This window comes from Onychostoma macrolepis, chromosome 05 (assembly GCF_012432095.1).
Source record: "Onychostoma macrolepis isolate SWU-2019 chromosome 05, ASM1243209v1, whole genome shotgun sequence".
NCBI lineage: Eukaryota > Metazoa > Chordata > Actinopteri > Cypriniformes > Cyprinidae > Onychostoma > Onychostoma macrolepis.
In genome coordinates this window covers 43775388-43796052 of record NC_081159.1, presented here as the reverse complement: position 1 = coordinate 43796052, position 20665 = coordinate 43775388, and the positions used below count along the sequence as shown (strand labels likewise).

At 36.0% G+C, this 20665-nt stretch overlaps 1 protein-coding gene across 7 annotated transcripts in view; it reads left to right on the top strand.

Annotated features, from left to right (window-relative positions):
- The window catches only part of cita (citron rho-interacting serine/threonine kinase a), a 107955-nt gene that overhangs the window by 83218 nt on the left and 4072 nt on the right, over window positions 1–20665 (top strand). For 3 of the 7 annotated variants that reach the window (XM_058775863.1, XM_058775860.1, XM_058775859.1), the window contains 14 exons: window positions 479–659; window positions 1580–1671; window positions 1746–1850; window positions 4025–4194; window positions 5432–5473; window positions 6000–6080; window positions 8685–8820; window positions 9450–9589; window positions 12793–12885; window positions 12973–13081; window positions 13332–13460; window positions 13551–13631; window positions 14668–14746; window positions 14831–15010. In XM_058775863.1, the coding sequence (XP_058631846.1) occupies window positions 479–659; window positions 1580–1671; window positions 1746–1850; window positions 4025–4194; window positions 5432–5473; window positions 6000–6080; window positions 8685–8820; window positions 9450–9589; window positions 12793–12885; window positions 12973–13081; window positions 13332–13460; window positions 13551–13631; window positions 14668–14746; window positions 14831–15010 (1618 nt within the window). Of the gene's footprint in view, window positions 1–478; window positions 660–1579; window positions 1672–1745; window positions 1851–4024; window positions 4195–5431; window positions 5474–5999; window positions 6081–8684; window positions 8821–9449; window positions 9590–12792; window positions 12886–12972; window positions 13082–13331; window positions 13461–13550; window positions 13632–14667; window positions 14747–14830; window positions 15011–18907; window positions 20402–20665 lie in introns of those variants that run through there. The other 4 variants (XM_058775866.1, XM_058775865.1, XM_058775864.1 and 1 more) reach the window with 2 other exon arrangements.

The following is a 20665-nucleotide window of genomic DNA, read 5'->3' as shown; positions in this document are numbered from 1 at the left end:
ATTCAAAGTCACTGTAATAAATCAAAGTCAATGTTCCCCTGGTAAGATTCGCATTTCAGGGGCTAAATATCACGTTTTTGGAGGCAAACCGCGGACTTGGACACTGTAGCGTGCCAACTTGATGCTTCCTCTGAAGACTTGTGTTCGACTTGAAGCAGTGCTGCTGGACCGATCGGTGTTTGTCATCAAAGTACTGCGAGAGCTATAAGAGAGTGTCACATGACAGAGTAATCGCAGCCTCGGCAGTTGAAAAATTGCAAATGCATTTGCAAACCGTTTGACTTTTGCACCTAAAATTGCATCAAAAAATGCAATGCCCAAGTTAAAAGAACTTTTTAAAAAACACATATGAAGACCTTGAGGTTTTTTTTTTCCCTTCCCAAAAAAGTGTTCTGTGTGGCCCATAAATGAAAAAATGACTAGTAGAGAATTTGTTCATTTTGTCTTCTCTCTCTCGATCTTCCCTATGTCTTCTCAGAGTGTCGCACTCTCTGCCACCCCAAGTGTTCTCCGTGTTTGCCGGCAACCTGTGGTCTTCCTGCTGAATACGCCACTCACTTCTCTGAGGCTCTGTGCCGGGATAAAGCCAGCTCACCCGCGCTGCAGGTCAAAGAGGCCTCGGGTCACGTGCGTCTGGAGGGCTGGATGAAGCAGCCCAGGTGTGCTTATGACCAAACTGCTCATCGTGTGTGTCTGTAATATGTTCCCAAATCGATGTTTGAGTTTTCAGAAACATGTTAACTCTTTCCCCACCAGGTGATGAATTTATAATAGTGAGAATGCGGAAACCCGGAAAGTTCAGTTTGGCGGGAAAAGTGTTAATCTATAATTTATATATACATAGATATTTTATGACGCTTTGTCAGTGTAGGATAAATAATAAATGCATGCAACATTTCCCCATTCTAATGTCTTGTGGAATGTGCATACAAAAAAATCTTTAATTGAAATAAAATAAACATTAACTCAAATTAAATATAATTAAAAACTTATTTTAATTAAAAAAGCAACACTTTTTCATTTTTAAGTTGAAGTACTAAAATAAAATAACTAAAACTTCATAAAAACTATATAGATATACTTAAAAACAAACTAGTAAAAAGGAAAAACACAAAAAATTACTAAAACTTTAACTAAACTTCAAATGAAAGCAGAATATATAAAAATAAATACTAATCAGAATATGAACTATAACAGTATGTCAGTGATGCTAAAATAACAGTGGGTTAAAGGCAGCTGCTCAGAACCAAAAAATATATGTTGATGTATTTTATGTCCGTTTATACAGACTACATATAATTACAGATACATTTATTTATCATATTAATTTAGCTGGGAATCAAACCTATAATCTTGCTGTTGTGAGCATCGTGTTTCTACTCTTTGAGCTTCAGGAACGCACACAGAATAAGTGCTTTTCTACACTTCTGTGGAAAGTTATGGGAAGATTAAAACAGTTTTAAGAGTTCAATTTGACCTGCACCAAAAAAATTGTATTTTTAACATTATGCAATGTCCAGTCCAGCAGATGGTATTAAACGTGCTGTCACTGATTGGCTGTTTTTGATGTGTTTTGTAGGAACGGTAAGAGAGGGCAGCAGGGCTGGGAGAGGAAGTATGTGGTGCTGGACGGGACTAAATTATCGATCTACGAGTCCGAGCCGACAGAAGGTAAATGATCCCTCCGTCAGATCACTCCACGTGATGTAGTTGGGTGGGTTTTCTGAACTCTGTGTGTGTTTCAGACTCGGTGAAGCCGCAGGAGGAGTTTGAGCTGTGTTTGCCGGACGGTGAGGTGACGGTACACGGAGCCGTCGGAGCCTCTGAGCTCATCAACACGGCTAAATCAGGTCAGAACAAGACTGTGCTCGAGGAAAAACATGAAATCATTTTATGATGATCACCATGTGGTTAGCAATGAGATGAAGCGTCCTGAGCTTTAGTTTCACTTCTGATAGTCCCAAACATTGTGTTTTAGTGTGTACTGTGGATTCTAGTCGATGTGGTTAACCTGCACCAGTGGTGCTTTAGTTTTCATGAATATTTTTCATTTCATATTTTTCATTTTTGTTATTTATTAGTAATGCATGTTTTTGTCATTTAAATATTTTATTATTTTTTATTATTTATGTTTCAGTTATTTTAAGACATTAAGTTAAACTAGTTTTTATTAATATTTTGAATTCGTTTTTTTTATATATTTTCTATTTTAATTTAAATTTTAGTTGAAGTTTTAGTAGTTTTGTTGTTTGTGTGTGTTTATTTAAATACATTTAGCATATTTCTTCCCACAATCGGCAAAAAAAATTGTTATAAGTGTCATTAGCTTTGTATTGTCATTGTAACAGAGTTCCAATGAAATTCTCAGTGGCACAATCCAGTCTGCAGTAGGGCTGTCAAATTGGCTGAGAAACTAAAATAAAAATGTATAATTTCTGTTAGGGGGAAAAAAGCTTTTGGCTTCTCTCCTGAGGGCGCATCGAGCTAAATATTACTAATGCACGTTTCTTCAAAGCAATAAAAAAAACAAGGCGTAATGTTTAAAATAATGTTTATAAACCATATATAATTAATTACGTTGCTTAACCCTTGTGCAACCTTTTGGACAATTTTGTCCTTTTCAGTTTTGTTTTTGATCCTTTTGCCTGTGTTATTGCCAACTGCATAAATTGTGTTTTTATTGGAATTTTACTATTTCACTTCCATTTCTTTTAATAAATCTGTTTAGCGCTAGGTACACAAAATAGTTCTCCTCAGCACCTTAAGGATGAAACCCATTAAAACTGCTATTTTTAATCACAGTGCCATTTAATTGTAAAATGATGCATTTTTTTGTTAACAGGCTTTCATTCTGTTGGCAAGGCTTCAAAATTAATTTTTTTGGTTTGGTCTATAAAGCAAATACTCGCTTTATTCCTGTTTTCTGCTTCTGCATATTATAGAGCCAATTGGATAAATAATGCAGCTATAATTGTGTGGGTGCGTCAGAGTGTGGTTTGTATGTGTCATAAAAACAATTGTGTGTGCTTGTAATATTTGAGAGACAGGAACTCTTCTGTAAATCACAAATCCAAGCACTGTGTGCACCAGCAGAGTTTTGCTGGCATCTAATGGGGAAAATTTGGTACTGCGCCCAAACAAAATCTTACTGAAAGTTCAATTTTTTTTTTTAAGATATCAACCTCAAATTTGGAACACAACTTGTTTAGATTTATGGCTTTGATTTTCTTGCAGGTATAGAGTTCAACATGTTTCATAAAATATATAAAATATCGTCCATAAATCATTTTCATAAACGTAAACCTCCTTTTTTTTTTTTTTTCAATAATAATCTGCCATAGGTCTTCTTTAAAATGAGACCAAACTTAACTCTGTGCTCCCAAGCTTCAAATTTTTATGACAGCTTTTTGACACGGACATTTTTATTCACTATGGACCTATGTGTAACTTTTTTTTTTTTTAATTGATGCACAAGGGTTAAACAAATAGAAACGAGTATTGTGTAAGTATTTATAGTTTAATACTAAGGACCGAAAACCAATCACAAAGAGTAGCCTACTTTTTTCATTTAAACGACACCTACATTGTCATCGCATCTTATGCCACATGTAAGGCTGCCTGACGCACATCTAAAATTCGAATGCAGCGTTTTTGCATTCGAATATGGATTTTTATTTTAAACTTGACGAATATTAAAAATTCGAAGAAGAAAAAATTGACAGCCCTAGTCTGCAGCATATCATTAAAATTAATAATGAAATACAATAAAATAACAAATGTATTAATATAAAAATAAAGAGATCCGAAAGTCTAATCCTAGTATTCACAGACTTTGTTTAAAGGAATACTAAGTAACTTCATATTTAATTGTTTTGCTGCCTCTTATTTGTCTTCCTGATGTGATTATAGAAGTACACCATTGACACGTGTATTTGTTAACACGGTTACTTCATTCTGCTTTTTAAAGTGTCTGATAATAGATGGGTTTATTGAGAGAAAGCGTGTGTGTGTGTGTGTGTGTCAGATATCCCGTACGTGCTGAAGCTGGAGTCTCATCCTCACACCACGTGTTGGCCGGGTCAGTCTCTGTACTTCATGGCTCCCAGTTTCCCAGATAAGCAGCGCTGGGTGGCTGTTCTGGAGTCAGTGGTGGCCGGCAGCAGAGGATCCCGAGAGAAAAGCGAGGCGGACACGGTGAGTGAATGTTTCCTTCGGTCCCTCTGCGTTAATGAATACTTCAGAAGAATAATTACTCCTGTGTGTCTGACTCTTTATGACCTCCTGAGATTGTTTGACTGATGCAGTTTCCAGAGATACTGAAGGGCTCGTCATTTTTTTTAATTCCAGCTGGCTTTAGTCAAGTCAGGTCACCTTTATTTATACAGCGCTTTTAACAATACAGATCGTGTCAAAGCAGCTTTACAGTATTAAAAAGAAAAATAGTGTCAGTAATGCAAAAATTGACACAATAATAATGCAATAATGTAAATAGTATATTGTCAGTAGTGTTATTTTAGTATAATTCATATGATCCTAAGATATTAATATAGTATAGCTAATAACAGTATTTTTTTTAATGTTGTCTAATTAGCTTTTTTTAGTTTTCAACATTTCATTTTAGCTACAGTTTTTGTAGTTTTAGGTGCTTTTGTCATTTGTATTAAATATAAAAAGAAATATTTGTAATAAATAATGTAATTTTATTTATTTGTCACTTTTTTTAGTAATTTTAGTATTTCAATTAGTTTCATTCAAGCTTTTAAGTGGAATTCATGTAATATTTATATTTTATTTCATTTCAGCTTTATTTTAATTAACAAAAATGCCCCTGTGAAGAAAATGATGTTAGCAGTATTATTTTATAGTATTTATACACTATTCTAGTATTTATTTTAAATGAGGTTTTATTTTTTAAAAATGAGTTTTCATTTTAAAGTTGTTTTATGCTTTTGTCATTAAGCAATTTAGTTTTTTAATGTTTTTATCATATTTTTATTTTAATTTTAGTAGTTTTAGTACTTTTTAATTTTATTTCAATTAGTTGCCAAGGCAAGTTTTTAATCTAATATTAATATTAATATTTGATTTCATCTTTATTTTGGTTAACAAAAATTATTTGTAATAGTTTTAATTAACAAGAACAACACTGGACTTTGTTTACCTGAAGGTTTTTAATATCTGTCGTCTTAAAGATTATTTTGTCAACTTTTAAGCGTTCTCAAGCATATTCCCCTGTTTTTTCCTCATCTGTAACATTTATAAGCATCAGCGGGGCAGATTAATGGCGGTGAATATGAAACCGACGAACAGAGATACCAAGATAATATGATCAGATCAGGTCCCAGAAGACATTAGTACAGATCTGAAGTCAGCAGAGACTCTGTGATGATTGTCTAACGCTGTGAGTGTGATTGTGTTCTGAACGCTGTAGGCCGGTGTTAAACGTCAGAAGACTCTCTCGCCGCTGGTTCAGGTAATCGGATGATTGAGGGAAGCTCATCACACACACTTGCTCTCGTGTGTGTGTTACCCAGCATGCTCCTCTGTCTGGTGCCCGTGTCGCTTGCATCATCAGACCGTTCCTCTGAATGAACGTCACTGTACGTCATCCGCAGACTCCAGTGTTTCCTGCAGCTCAGTCTAGGAAAGCATAAATTCTTGAAAATAATACAAAAACAATGAATAGACAATTAAGATTCTTTATATTGGGACATTCTCACATGCAGCAGGACCAGTGTAGTCTGATTCACAAACAAATGACTCTGAATCGGTTCATTTGAAATGAATCACTCAGGCTTCGTTCACACAGCATTGAATTTATGTACGTTTGACTCAAACTGTAGGAAACACTGGCAGATCCTGAACGCAAACGTTTCTGACCGCGAGCGGCTACATCTGTGTTGAACACATGCGCTTGGCTTCAGCTCCTTTACCCAGTGAACTGTGTGACTGTTGTGTTTTAATCTTTCATCTCTGTCTCTCTTTTATTGTCTGAACAGAAACTGCTGGGAAACTCTTTGCTGAAGCTGGAGGGAGACGATCGGCTGGATATAAACTGTACTTTACCTCTGACCGACCAGGTACAGCACAGTAACACTAGAAAAATAGTTACGCACAGTGTTATTAGTAACACAAAATATAAAAATAATAATAAACCCGCAGCTTATACGTTATTCAAAATTGTTACAAAAAATAATTACAATAACAAAAATAAATCCACCATCTACACATTATTCAGCATGGTTGAAAAATGTATAAAAATAAATCATAAAAAGAAACCCACCAACTACACATTATTCCCCACACTGTTACTAATAATGAAAACTAATGGTAAAAAAAACATACACCACCTATACAGCATTTATTCAAAATAAAAATTGTGTATCAAAATAAATATATATATATATATATATATATATATATATACCCGTATTGTCCTGAATATAAGACGACCCTGATTATAAGACGACCCCCCTTTTTCCAGATGTACATTTTGGAAAAAGGCTTTTTGAAAACCAAATATTGTTTTGTTTTTTTGTTGTTTTTTCTCTCTCTGTAAAACACTTTTTTTCTTAAATTATTTTCATATTGCATATTTTTCCTATTTTTGTTTTGAAAGTATGGTAAATACTGGTAAAATGTACCAACAATCACATTGAAAAATATACACTTTTTGATATACCATAAAAATAACAGGTAGCCCATCTGAGTTATATAACATTTAGTCTATCCATCTCATAGTAGCCTACCAAAATGTTATTATCAGTAGAAGTGAAATCTTATTGTAGTCTTCAAATCTGGGTGTAGTCTTATGTTTTAAAATCACTTACAGAGGAAGTTTGTTCCCATCAGGCTAACATGACAGTCACGATCATGCTGCTGTAAGCTTTTCTTTTTCTTTTGTTTTCACTCGCGATCTTTACAACACACATTACATTACATATTTCATGGCACACTCGTTTTATGCATTTTTGGCGCCACCTATTGTTGTGGGTGTATTATTGACATGTCAAAGTCTAGACCCTGAATATAAGACGACCGCGTTTTTTTAGATGTATTTCCAAGAAAAAAAAAACATTGTCCTATATTCAGGTCAATACGGTACATATACATATATACACTACCGTTCCAAACCGTTCAATTTTTATTTTATCTTTTTAAGAAATTAATATTTTTATTCAGCAAGGATGTGTTAAAGTGCCCCTGTTAAGGGTTATGAAAGGTTCATATTTTGGTTTTGTGAGTCCCCAACAACAGGTTGACCTGCATGCAAGGTCAAAAAGCATGTTTATAATCTTATAATATGCATTTATTTTTACCTTATTTGCTCAAAGACTCCCAAACGATTTGCTCAGCGATTCATTTTTTCAAAACCTCTCCTTTGCGTGACGCTAATCTGCGGTGATTGGTCGATTTCATTTCCATTTCTTAAAGCAGTGTTTGTGAGCGCAGTGCTGCTTTGTGTACATATTTTTAACGCTCCAAAAGCGGCACCTAGTGGCAAAGAATGAATTAGCATTTTCATTCAGACCAACGTAAAAATGGACTGATGGTTTTACGCAGCAAAACACACAGAGCTGTAAATGTGAACCAGTATATATATATCCCACAGGGGAAGCCCCGCAACACACAGAGTCTGTCTGTGTTTCCCAGGTCTGTGGGCGCAACAAGTGGGCGGCAATATGCTAATGTCTCATGTTGACATCAACATAAAACGGCTTGGGATTTGTTTTAAAATGACTCGTTTCAATGATTCAGAGTCGACTCTTTCTTTTGAGAGACAATAACTTTATACACGGTGCACTTTCAGATTTAAAACTTGGCAGGATGTTTTCATTCACTTAGAGCTGTTACACACTGCATGAAAGCTCATCTTCAAAAATCCATAATAGGGGCACTTTATATTGATAAAATGTGACAGTAAAGACTTGCATTGTTAGCATTTATTTAAAATAGAAATCTTTTCAGTCTTTTTTTTTTATTATTTTTATTATTATTATTATTACTTATCAAAGAATCCTGAAAATTGTGTCGCACTTTCCAAAAAAATATTAAGCAGCAAAAACTGTTTCCAATATAGATAATAAATCGGCATATTAGAATGATTTCTGAAGGATCATGTGACACTGAAGACTGGAGTAATGATGTTGAAAAACATTTTAACTTAAGTAATATTTCACAATATTGTTTTTTTCTGTATTTTTGATCAAATAAATGTAGCCTTGATGAGCTGAAGAGATTTCTTTAAATAACATTAAAAATCTTACTGATCCCAAACTTTTGAATGTGTGTTTGTTGTATTTCCTTAAAAAAAAAAAAGGTAAGTTTGTTGCTTATAGGAGCGGGAATGACGTTTGTTTTCAAATGCAGTGCTCATGTAAAATGCAGTATACAGTCATCTGTCTGAAGCGTGTACACAGACCAGCGATTTAAAAACAGAGACAGTAATGTGTCCTGTGTGAACAAGCTCAAGTCAAGACAAATTTATTTCTATAGCGCTTTGTGTAATACAGATTGTTTCACAGTAATAAACAGAAATAAGTGTTAATGTTGCAAAGTTTATCAGTGATGAAACAAATTCAATTCCTGTTGTAAAGCAGCTCTGCAGAAGACAGTGGTGTGTTCATTCAGATCAGGTCAGGTTTGTGTTCTCATCTGCTCCAGTGATCGCGTGTGTGTTTCAGATCGTGCTGGTGGGCTCAGAGGAGGGTCTGTACGCTCTGAACGTCATCAAGAACTCTCTCACACACATCCCGGGACTGGACTCTGTGTTCCAGATCCAGATCCTGAAGGAGCTCGACAAGCTGCTCATGATCACCGGTCAGTGTCCGTCTCTCTGATTCACATGTGTGTGCTCTTACTGACAGAATAATGAGACGTTAAAGGTGAAAAATAATCACAGACAGTGGTTAATAGCAGAATACTAGGGCTGTCACAATTACTCAACAATTCGTGGATCGATTCTGAATGCATCACGATTCTCTCAGGAATCGATTCTGAGATTAGTTTTTAACAGCAGATGGCACCCTAATCTAGTTTTTAACCGCACACTCAAATGCTCATGATTAAGAGCGCTTGTGCGTTCGGCTGAGTCATGCAATTACACCTCGGCTCAGAATGCTTTTATATGACACAAGATTATTGTAAACACAGCTCACTGTGAACGCCCTTGTTATTCACATCAAACTTTGTGAATTTTATGAATGCTCATTTTAGGTTCAAGTGTGTGTAAGGAGTACAGATGTTTCTAAAGCACACAGTGCCATCTGCTGTTAAAAGCTAAGCTCAGAATCGATTCGAGAGAGAATCGCGACGCATTTGGAAAATCTCAGAACCAATGCAGAATCATTTCTCGATTTGTCAATTTGCATCGATTTATTTCGGCATCAGAGCAGCTCGTCTGGTTTAGATGGTTTGAGTGTGGTTAGCTGACTGTGTGTGTGTAACAGGTGAGGAGCGCGCTCTGTGTCTGGTGGACATCAAGCGGGTCAAACAGTCTCTGGCTCAGTCTCATCTGCCCGCGCAGCCCGATCTCAGTCCCTACATCTTCGAGGCGGTGAAGGGCTGCCATCTCTTCGCTTCTGGAAAGGTAAAGTGACCCATCAAGCAGTCCATCTGCGCACGATATATGATGCTCTTCCTGTTACTGGGTGTAATAGAGCTCCTGTGTTTGATGCTCTAGTTCAGGGGTGTCAAACTCAGTTCCTGGAGGGCCGCAGCCCTGCAGAGTTTTGTTCCAACCAGAGTATGTGAGTAGTGGTCGACCGATATATCGGCCGATATTTGGCATTTTGCAAATATCGGCAGCGGCCGATGTGTTCGAGGCGGGACTTTTATTTTGACGGCGCAGAGAGCAGCAGCACCTGAGCGCACAGCGCTCACACTCTCGTTCGCTGTCGTCATTAACAGTTCTGTCTAATACGGATAGAAGTCTGTCTAATAATCAGATGGAATTAAAATGTATACAAAAAAGCATTATAACGATCACTTTTATATTATTAGTAATAGGAAGGCAAACATTATAATACTTTCTCGTTTGCCGTCAGCATTCAGCAAATACGCATTTATATAATTTAAACAAATCTTTGAATGTCTAATGAACATTTAATCTTACAAACCTTGCAAACTTAGTCAGATCCAGCTGTGAGATCTTATAAAGTGTGCGTTTGTATCCTGCATGACCGCGTGTTCTCTGCGTGACGGTCAGTCCGTGCGAATTGAATGCTTTAAACTTTAAACTCGTGATTTCAAATTATACTGCGCTTTATGCTTTTGCCCACTGTCATATTCATGTCATTTTCACTGTGTGCTGCATGTAAAATGACTGTTACCTTACCTTTATTTGGAAAAAAAAATAGTATTCTGGGAAGTTTGTGTGCATTGGGAATCATGAGTGCCCTGTTGGTTACAGTGTTTACTTCCATTTTAATTGCATTTTTATTAAATATTTATTTATTTGTGAAAAATACTTTGTCACCTAAAGTATAAGTATGTTTATTTTACACATTTATTTTTTAATCCATTTTCAAATTTCTTAAATATTAATTAAAATAATATCGGCTTTATATCGGCCACCCTGTTTTCCAAGATATCGGCATCGGCTGCCAAAAAACCAATGTCGGTCTACCACTATATGTGAGCGGAGTGGAGCATTGACAATTTCCCCTCCGCGCTCTGAGCATTTAATAATCACTCCACTCCTCGCTCACTGATATCAGAAACACCGCTCCGCATCTAAAGTATTTCAGTATGTTTGAAATATCACAGTTCTAGTCATAACGTGTATTAAAAATTAAATAACAGGAGAGTTTCAAAGTGGCTTACAGGAACGCTAGTGTGCAAACTTTTTCCTACCACATGACAAGCTAATAACATGGTTGTCAGCATTAAAAGGTATAATTGGTGCTTTTTGCAGTGCACATTTTGTTTGTGATTTAAAATAACAGTACGTTTTCGCCAGTTGTTCTACCTACGGATCACTTAATTTCTTACACATTTCTTAAATGTTCCCAGGCCCAGAAACTTAATAAATACTAGGGATGTGCGGGTCTTGTCGACTAAACGGTACAGCTCCTGCTAGTCGACACTGAAAACAATAGTCGATTACACTAGAGAGATTTTATCATTCAAATTACCATCATTTTAACGTTACATTTAAAACATTTTAAATATTTTTAAAAGCGTATCTGGGCGAAAACCTATATTTTTACCTCAGACCTCGCATTTGTTTTCTTCATGTCAGTTCATTGCAGCGAGCTTGAAATGACCAGCGAAGAACCAGCAAGGTGTGGGATTATTTTGAATTAGAAGGAAACGGAAAAAAAATTGTGTAAACTGTGTAATGTCAAATTGGCTTACAATAACTCTACTGGAGCGATGCGTAATCATATTCAATACAATAGCCAAAGCCAGCAGTCAATCATGTCATACACTACAACCCTTCGCTGCGGTCCACGATCCCATCCGATCCCATCCCATTCTAGCTTTTAGACTAGTCGGATACAAAACTTCCGTTTAAACGACAGTCAAATTAGTCGTAGCGCACATCCCTAGTAAATACATCAGTAAAACAGTCCATGTGACATCAGTGGCTCAACTTCAGTTTTGCGACGCTACGAGAATCCTTTTTTTTTTTTTTTTCGCAAAGAAAACAAAAATAACAATTTACTCAACCATTCTTCTCCCCCGAGTTACGTCTTCCGCCATTTTAGAGAGTATCACAACGCATACACACGCTTTCCCCTAAGCGTAAACAACGCTTGTTACGCAGATTGTGTTCATGTGTGCGCTTTCCCCCGAACGTAAACCACGCTGATTATGTCAAATACATTCTCTTAGAAATGGCAGAAGACGTAACTCGGGGGACAAGAATGGTTGAGTAAATTGCTTGTAATTTGGTTATCTGTAGAAAAGATTTTTAACACTGAGCCCATAGTAGCAGACAGAATTGTTTTTCCAATTATCTATTTTCTTTATTATAAAAAAAAAAAAAAACAGTGTATAGGCCCTTTTTTTTTGTTGTTGTGAATGTCCCAATTGAGGTACAGGATGTGAAAATTTCATATAAATGTTCGTTATATATTTTGGTTGCATTTGTGAGTTAATAAAAATGTAGATGGTTGTTTAAAATAGGTATATAATATCGAAATATCGATCGATATACTCCTGTATCGAATCGTATCGTAGAATTTTTTGAGGTATCGGCAAATATCGTATCGCTGGGTATGAGAATCGATATCGTGACGAGCCATCCGATTTATACCCCTAGTTAGGACCAGTGTTATTTTTTTATTATTTATATATACTATTACTGTTTTCATAATATTTTGAATTAGCTTTTATTTTCATTTTTAAATTTAACTTTTAGTACAATATAATTACATCAGTAACTTTAGTACTTATTTTATTTATTAATTTAGTAGTAACTTATTTTATTTAGTTTAGTTACCAAGGCAACATTTCTAATTTCATTTACGTTTGTAAGTGCAAGTTGTTCATCTAATGTCTGTATTAATTTTAGTACTTAAGTTTTCAAACATTTTAGTTAGAATTTTGTGCTTTTATCTTTTTTTTTTTACTATTTAGGTTTCATTTTATTTGTTTAATTTAAACTTCAGTAAGCAAGGTAACATTTCTCATTTTTGTTTGTTTTTCATCTAATATTTATATCTTATTTTATTTCAGCCTTATTATAATGAACAAATGTGTTAATAGTTTTAGTTGTTAATGACGAGATCACGTGTATGTCTGTTTATCAGAGTTTACTGAAGAGTGTGTGTGTGTGTGTTTCAGATCGACACGTGCATGTGTATCTGTGCTGCGATGCCCAATAAAATCACCATCCTGCGCTTCAACGACACGCTCAACAAGTTCTGCATCAGAAAGGTGACGTATAAGAGCCTCTTCATGCGCGTCACACACGCGTGTTTATTCCTCCCTTCACGCATGTGTGTGTCCGCTGCTCTTCCGCAGGAGATCGAGACATCTGAACCCTGCAGCTGCATCCACTTCACCGGATACAGCATCATCATCGGCACCAACAAGTTCTACGAGATCGAGATGAAGCAGTACGTGCTGGAAGGTGAGATGATCCACAACACACACACGCTAGGGGTGGAACGGTTCTGGGTAAAAAATCGAACCGTACGGTTCTCCACACATGGTTTGTGGCACGCTCTAGGACCGCGGTTCAGCTTAAATCTGACAATGCATCTGTAATATGGTTTGTTATAAAGAACACGTAAAACAAACAGAGTTTGGCTAACGTATGTTTGTAATGTCTGCTTCATCTCACCACTGCTGATGAACTGAACTCGTGTGTGTTTGTTCAGAGTTCTTGGATAAGAACGACGTGACTCTGGCCTCGGCCGTGTTCGCTGCCTCGTCCCACAGCTTCCCCATCTCCATCATCCAGGTGTCCAGCGCGCCACAGAAAGTGGAGTACCTGCTCTGCTTCCACGGTGCGTGTGTGAACTGTGCGAGACGCTGAGCGTGTGTGTGTGTATGTGAATCCGTGTTTTACTGGTGTGTGTGTGTGTCGTTGTTTGCAGAGTTCGGCGTGTTTGTGGATGCATACGGCCGCAGGAGCCGCAACGATGACATCAAATGGAGCCGCCTGCCTCTGTCCTTCGGTAAAACCTAGTTTTGTTCATCAGTGTAAAGTCTAGAGAGCCGACGATGGTTTCATTTGATGGTTTAGAGCTGTGCACTTCCAGAGTGACACGGAAAAGCAAATCACACAGGAAAAACACAAAACACACTCCAGTCATTCACACGATTTAACGCAAACAACGATCCTTATTGTGATGCATATTATAGCTGCTCGATTATGGCAAAAATCAAAATCATTATTTTTAATCACAATAATTTAATGTAATTACTCATCATCCATTTAACTAAAAAATCTCTTTATCAGTGGATTTCCTAGAACTATAAATGTAATTCCACTGAAAAACAATACTTTAACAAATATAAATGTATTAATATATTTTTGTACTATATATTTTAAATAAATTATTTATATGTGTGTATATATAATAAATTATAATACAAATTACAATAGTATTATATATTTAATAAATAGTAGTTATAATATATATATATATATATATATATTATAACTACTATTTATTAAATATATAATACTATTGTAATTTGTATTATATATTTTTTTACTTATTTAAATTATTTATATTTATAATATTTTAAATATGATTAAAATATTTATGTAATTTAGAGTTTATCATTTGTCTTGATTATCTCATTTTCATAATTGTTGTAAGCAAGATAATTGAAAATAAAATTAAGATTAATCGCCAAACCGTAATACATATTTACCTGCTTGGGGGCAAAAATCAGACGCATACCATAATCTCCCAAAAAAAAAAAAAAAAAAAACATTAAAATCTTGACAAGTTTATATTTATTATTTACTGTATTAATTCATGTTTCTGGTCTTATTGTGAATGACTCATCAGTGCATATTATGCTAAAGAAATAAAAATGTTGTAATCTAAGATGGAAGCATAATGTTAATGTAAAACAAGAGTTAAATATCTATTTAGGCATCATTTCATCAATCTCACACTCAGCTCTGACTCTATTCTGATACACTTGTCACATCAGTTCCTGATCAATAAAATCATGTCCGGTCTGTTTTCTCCACAGCGTACAGAGAGCCGTACCTGTTTGTGACCTACTTCAACTCTCTGGACGTCATCGAGGTTCAGAGTCACTCTGCGCTCGGGTAAAACCGCTGCCCCTGTATTGTTTGGTTTTGTTCCTGATGTTTGTTAGAGACGCACTGAGTGCTGTGTGTGTGTGTGTTCAGGCCTCACTCTTACGCTCACCTGGACATTCCTAACCCGCGTTACCTGGGTCCAGCCATCTCGTCCGGCGCCGTGTATCTGGCCTCGTCCTACCAGAACAAGCTGCGTGTGATCTGCTGCAAAGGAAACCTGAGTCAGGAGGGATCGACCGCAGAACCTCAGAGAAACGGCTCCACGCGCAGGTCAGTGTGAGCTTCCCGTCACTCACGCATCATGTTTCTCTGGAAGAAGCTTCATTAGGGGCTGATTCATCTTTTCTAGGGCAGAACATTTTGGGGGGGGGTTTCCCATAGGCGGAGCGTGTGTAAAGGTCCTTGCACACGTAGTCAGAAATTTTTGTGCGTGTTTTTTCGTATTCGTCATCCTAAAAATTCGTCACGCACAGAAACTTTGCACACCGAGTCCAATGCGTATTAATCCGTTGCGAAAGAATTCTCAAAACAGTACTAAATGGAGTCTTCAAGCAGTGAGGATGATTTTGTTGTCCTCTCTTCTTAAAAAGAAGGGAAATATTGTGTCCATCCAATCCTGAGATTCTCCCTCGTTATTAAGGAGCAGCGGGATTATCACGAGCGATTCAAAGTTTACTTCAGGATGTCAGTGGCTCAGTTTGATGCTTTGCTAACGATACTAGAGCCACATATTAAAAAGAAAATAGTTCCAAACAAGGATTACAGCAGAAGTATAGTACATTCTCCAAGCAACACTCTGCGGTGTTTTGTTACTGAATGATTCAGCATTTTGAACAAATCGGTTGAATGAATGACTCAATGATTCGCTCATTAAATGATTTACTGCCACCTTCTGGTAGTTTAGTATGTTGAAAAGTATGCATTTCCCCCACAACATTTCTTATTTGTACATTCATAAATGTATTTAAAACATTAATCTCATAACATTATTTATTGCAGTTGTAATTTTGCAGTGTAAAATATTTAATCTGACTGGTAACAGCCCTATAGAATTTATTTATAAATTGTAATAATTTGACATGAAAGGTTATGCTTTCATATTGCTTCAGAATAATTGTTTACACCATAAAAAATCTCGGTGATGTGGTACTGTTGTTGGGAGATTTTGTGTGGAATATTGTCTGCTGATATGAAAAGTTCACTGTATATCGTATAATAAATGTCATTTATGAAAGCGTTTTTTTTTTTCAAATATTACATGTATGTAATATAATGTGTATTTACATTACAGGTTTATGTCTTAAATTTCATATAAGGTGTAGAGCCCTGCACGGGCCTCAAATTTAGGCCCTAGCCCGGCCCGTGTCCAACAGCTTATCAGAATTACCGACCCGAGCCCGTCTTTTTTCCCCCTTCTCCCAAGACAGCTTACAAAACTGAACTATTTAGCTGAAACAGTAGTATATGTAATGGCAAAGTGATTGTTTAGTTTTTTTAAGTTAATTTAGAAAAACGTTTGGAGCATTTTTTGTACGTTATAAGTTTTTGTTTTTTAAAGTAAAGACCAAGTGGCCAGCAGCATACAGTAAGTTGATCATAGTCTGTTTGATCAATTTAGCATTCTCAAATCATCACGACTTGCCTAAAATAAAATCGATAGATATAAAACAGTTCAAACATATAACAATGTGTAAACGTTAAACCTAGATAAATATGCGCTGTATCCAGTAGTTTGTGTGGAGAGTTGAAGCTAAAGCGCTTGGCAGGACATGGAAGCGCTGGTGCGATCACTTATAACAGTGGAAAGAACTTAAAATACGCCGTCATTTTTGCTCAAAGGTAAGAGTAATACATCATTCGTAACTGTAAAGGGTCTACTTTTATTTGTGTGCACTCACAATATCAACAAAACGTTGTGCTTTTATAAAATAAAGAAAACAAACATGTTGCGCTTTCTGCCGTCTCGTCTTGAACAGGAGTGCTTCACAAAAATGAACCGAAATTCAGCGAATACATGCCTCACAAACATGATAAATATATCTATAGAAAGCTTTAAATAACTACTTAATGAAATAAAACAAATCGAAAGCAAAAACTCTTTCATTATAATCATAATCCATAAAGATTCTCTCTAAAGGTGCATCTGAGGAGACGGCGAGTCAGGATCGGACTCAGAAAACACTAGTTTATTAGTAAATAATTAAATAATAATACATTTTAATTAAATTAAATAATAATCTCCTTACTATTTCCCCCAGACACTTACATGGTAATTACTTTTGCTGGGGCTTTGCGGCAAGTTTTAGCCTATTGCGTGCATCTGAACGCAGAACTCTTCAGCTGCGCTGCTGGACACTAAACACCGTCGAGCCACTCTTGACAGTCGTGGCACGGTCTCGTGTTGTTTCCACCAGCGCAGCAATTTTTTTTTTTTTTTTCATCACTAATTGATGGATTTCGAAAATATAAAAATAAGCCTAAAACAGGCTCAAGGCCAGTCCCGCGTCTGAACTATGATGTGAAAATTGGCCCGAAGCCTGGCCCTTGAGGCGTAAGAAAGTTGGGGCCCGGGCTGAAATGCAGGGCTCTAATAAGGTATTAAAAAGGTCTTTTAAAAGTCTTAAATTTCACTTGTTCATATCCGTAGAAACCCTGTAAAAGACGGGGTTATGATGTGCGTGTTAATTGATTACACTTACATTAGGCAAATTTTAGCCTTACCCTGGAGTTGGTTCACACTCTGCCTATGGAGTTTTCTGATAAAAAGAAAATTGTGATTTAATTTAAATATATAAAGAGCTCCAGGTTTGCTGTGCTTGTTTGTAAGGCTGCACAATTTGTCCCAAAAAATAATCTTGTGATTTTATATATTATATGGGTAACGTTTTACAGTAAGGTTTCAATTGTTAACCTTTGTTAGCTCATGTTAACTAATGTAGTTAACTATCAACAATACTTCTACAGCATTCATTATTCTTAATCTCAACATTTACTGAAACATTTTTAAAATCAATTTTTTTTTTTATAGTTAATGCACTGCAAACTAACATGAACAAACAGTGAACAATTGTATTTTGATTTTTATTAATGAAAATTATATTTTTAAAAAAATGCTGTTAAAAGATATATTAATAACACAACAATATGGTCTCATTTGTTAACAATATGACTAAAATAATAATTATTATTATTATTAAATAAAGGCCTGGTTTCACAGACAGGGCTTAGACTAAGCCAGGATTAGGCCATAGTTCAATTAGGGCATTTAAGTAATTTGTATTAACATGCCTTAGAAAAAACATTACTGGTGTGCATCTTGAGGCAAAACAAAAGCACTGATATATTTTAAGATCAGTCAGTGCATGTTTCTTTCAGTTGAAACAGCTCAGAATTACATTTTAGTCTGGGACTAGGCTTAAGCCATGTCTGTGAAACTCGGAGGGAGGGGGGGGGGGGGGGAAGTAATAAAATAAATATATTACTATTGTAATTTATTTAATACTATATATTATAATACTATTGTAAATAAAAACTATTAAAATATTTTTTTAATTTATTTAATAACTATTTTATTTTATAGTAAAAATCTGTAAAATTACAATAGTAATTAATTTAATTTGTTTGCTTTAACATGTTAAACCATAAAGCTTTTTTTGTCTCAAACTGCAGTGAGATTTTAGAGCTTCTGTATTGTTGATTTTCTAAACTATTTTCATTACAAATTTGGAAGATGGTTGGCACGTGTTGCACTTTCAAAATGTATAAGTGACTTAAATATTCAAAGATGAGTTCATATAGCGCAGAGTTTACGACAAATTGAGACGCTGAAAACACTGGCGGATCACGAGCGAGTGTGTACATGAACACAATGCTGCGCTTCACTCTCAAACACACACAGTGCATATATTTATTTCATTAATTGTGTCGGTCAAATTAGGTTTGATGTTAATAACGATCAGTCAGAAGACATGAGAAACATTTAAAGTCATTGGCATCAAACCTGCTGCACCTGCAATATCAGAGTGAGATTTGAGGATCTCATCAGAGAAAGATGTTCAGTGAATAATGATTTAAATGTAGCTCTATCTGACTGTGCACGACCCCATGTGACCTGAAATCTGACTGTGATTGGTCCAGAGTTTCTGACTGTGTTTCTCTTCTTTACAGGAAGAAAAGTGCTTTCTTTATTTGTGCGAGGGAGTGACAGATCATGAACGTTTTAACCTGTGAACTGAGTGATGAATAAAGTGTTTTAAGGAGAATATCCTGAACCGCTCGGTGTGAGACTAGATTTAATCTGACGCACTGAAAACGTTCTTCCTCAGCTCTCATTATATCGTTATATTTAGGTGTTTTCAGAAGCTCTTGTTCATAATTTGAGACTTTCTCTCATTTTATAATGTTATTTAAAAGCATAAATGTGTTGAAAGTGTGTTATTATGGATATGACGGATGAGGAGACGTGTTTCTCACCGTTAGAGGGTAAGTAGTCTTGTGATTTAAGTGGTTCAGTTGCACACATGAATCTGAATCTTCACTGGTCTGATGGGCGTGTGGTTTATTATGAGCCCTGGACGGGTCACATTCATAACTGTACCGATATATTTAAATTCCTCTCACTGGTGAACGTCTGTCAGGTGATTATGAACTCTCTTCTGCGTGTGTAAACCATTCAAAATTTTGGGTTGGTAAGATTTTTTTAATGTTTTTGAAAGAAGTCTCTTCTGATCACCAAGGCTGTATTTATTTGATCAAAAATACAGTAAAAAATGTGAAATATTATTACAATTTAAAATATTTGTTTTCTGTGTGAATATCTGTAAAAATGTAATTTATTTCTGTGATCATTGCTGAATTTTCAGCATCACAATATTTTTGTGGAAACCATGATACATTTTATTTTTCAGGATTCACAGATGAATAGAAAGTTCAAAAGAACAGCATTTGTTTGAAATAGAAATCTTTTGCAACATTATAAATGTCTTTACTGGCACTTTTGATCCATTTAATGCATCCTTGATGAATAAAATTATTAAAGGGGTGGTTGATTGCAATTTCACTTTTTTAACGTTAGTTAGTGTGTAATGTTGCTGTTTGAGCATAAACAATATCTGCAAAGTTGCAGCGCTGAAAGTTCAATGCAAACAGAGATATCGTCTTTTAAAATTTTGGAAGTTTAATGCCTACAAAAACGGCTGGTAAGGGACTATAACTACTTCCCGGGTCTGTTACGTCACGAACCCAGATAAACCCCGCCCTCGGGAACATGTAAGGAAGGGGGCGGGGCCATGCTGCGCTGCTTTAGAGAAGAGGAAGAGAAAACTAGGGGTACACGTAAAAATCTATTCATATATGAATCGCGATTCTGTCTTCTAACGATTCTAATGGATTCACAAGTTTCAAAATTAATGTTCTAAAACAGCCGTTCCTCCCGTCGCGCTGCTCTGCATCTCTCTCTTCTCATTCAGATCGTCAGATCAGCTCCAACAAACTGTTCCAATTATACATTTTCAAATAGCAATGAGAAGCGTTATACATGGACGCGTGTGCGGTTGCCGTACTGTATTAAAGCTTTAATCAGAGTAAAACCGTATTTTAAAAGCTAACATAAGCAGTAGCATAATAACAGCGTATCTAAAAGTATTAGACAACAAACAAACATACCATTAAGAGCCGTGCTTGCACAGGTTCTGCGCGATCCTCTTCACTAATATCCTCTGCGTCTCAGTCGGGCTCAAATTGATAAACAATATATACGACGCCATTGTTTACAATACAACCGGAGCACATGCCGCTGAGCTGAGGGGCAGGACGTTTAGACGCACGCTCGGCGGTTTAGTGTATCACAACACACTGAGCCAGCTGACCAACCAGAGCACATCACGTGTTTCTGAGGGAGGGGCTTCATAAAACCAGGAAATAATC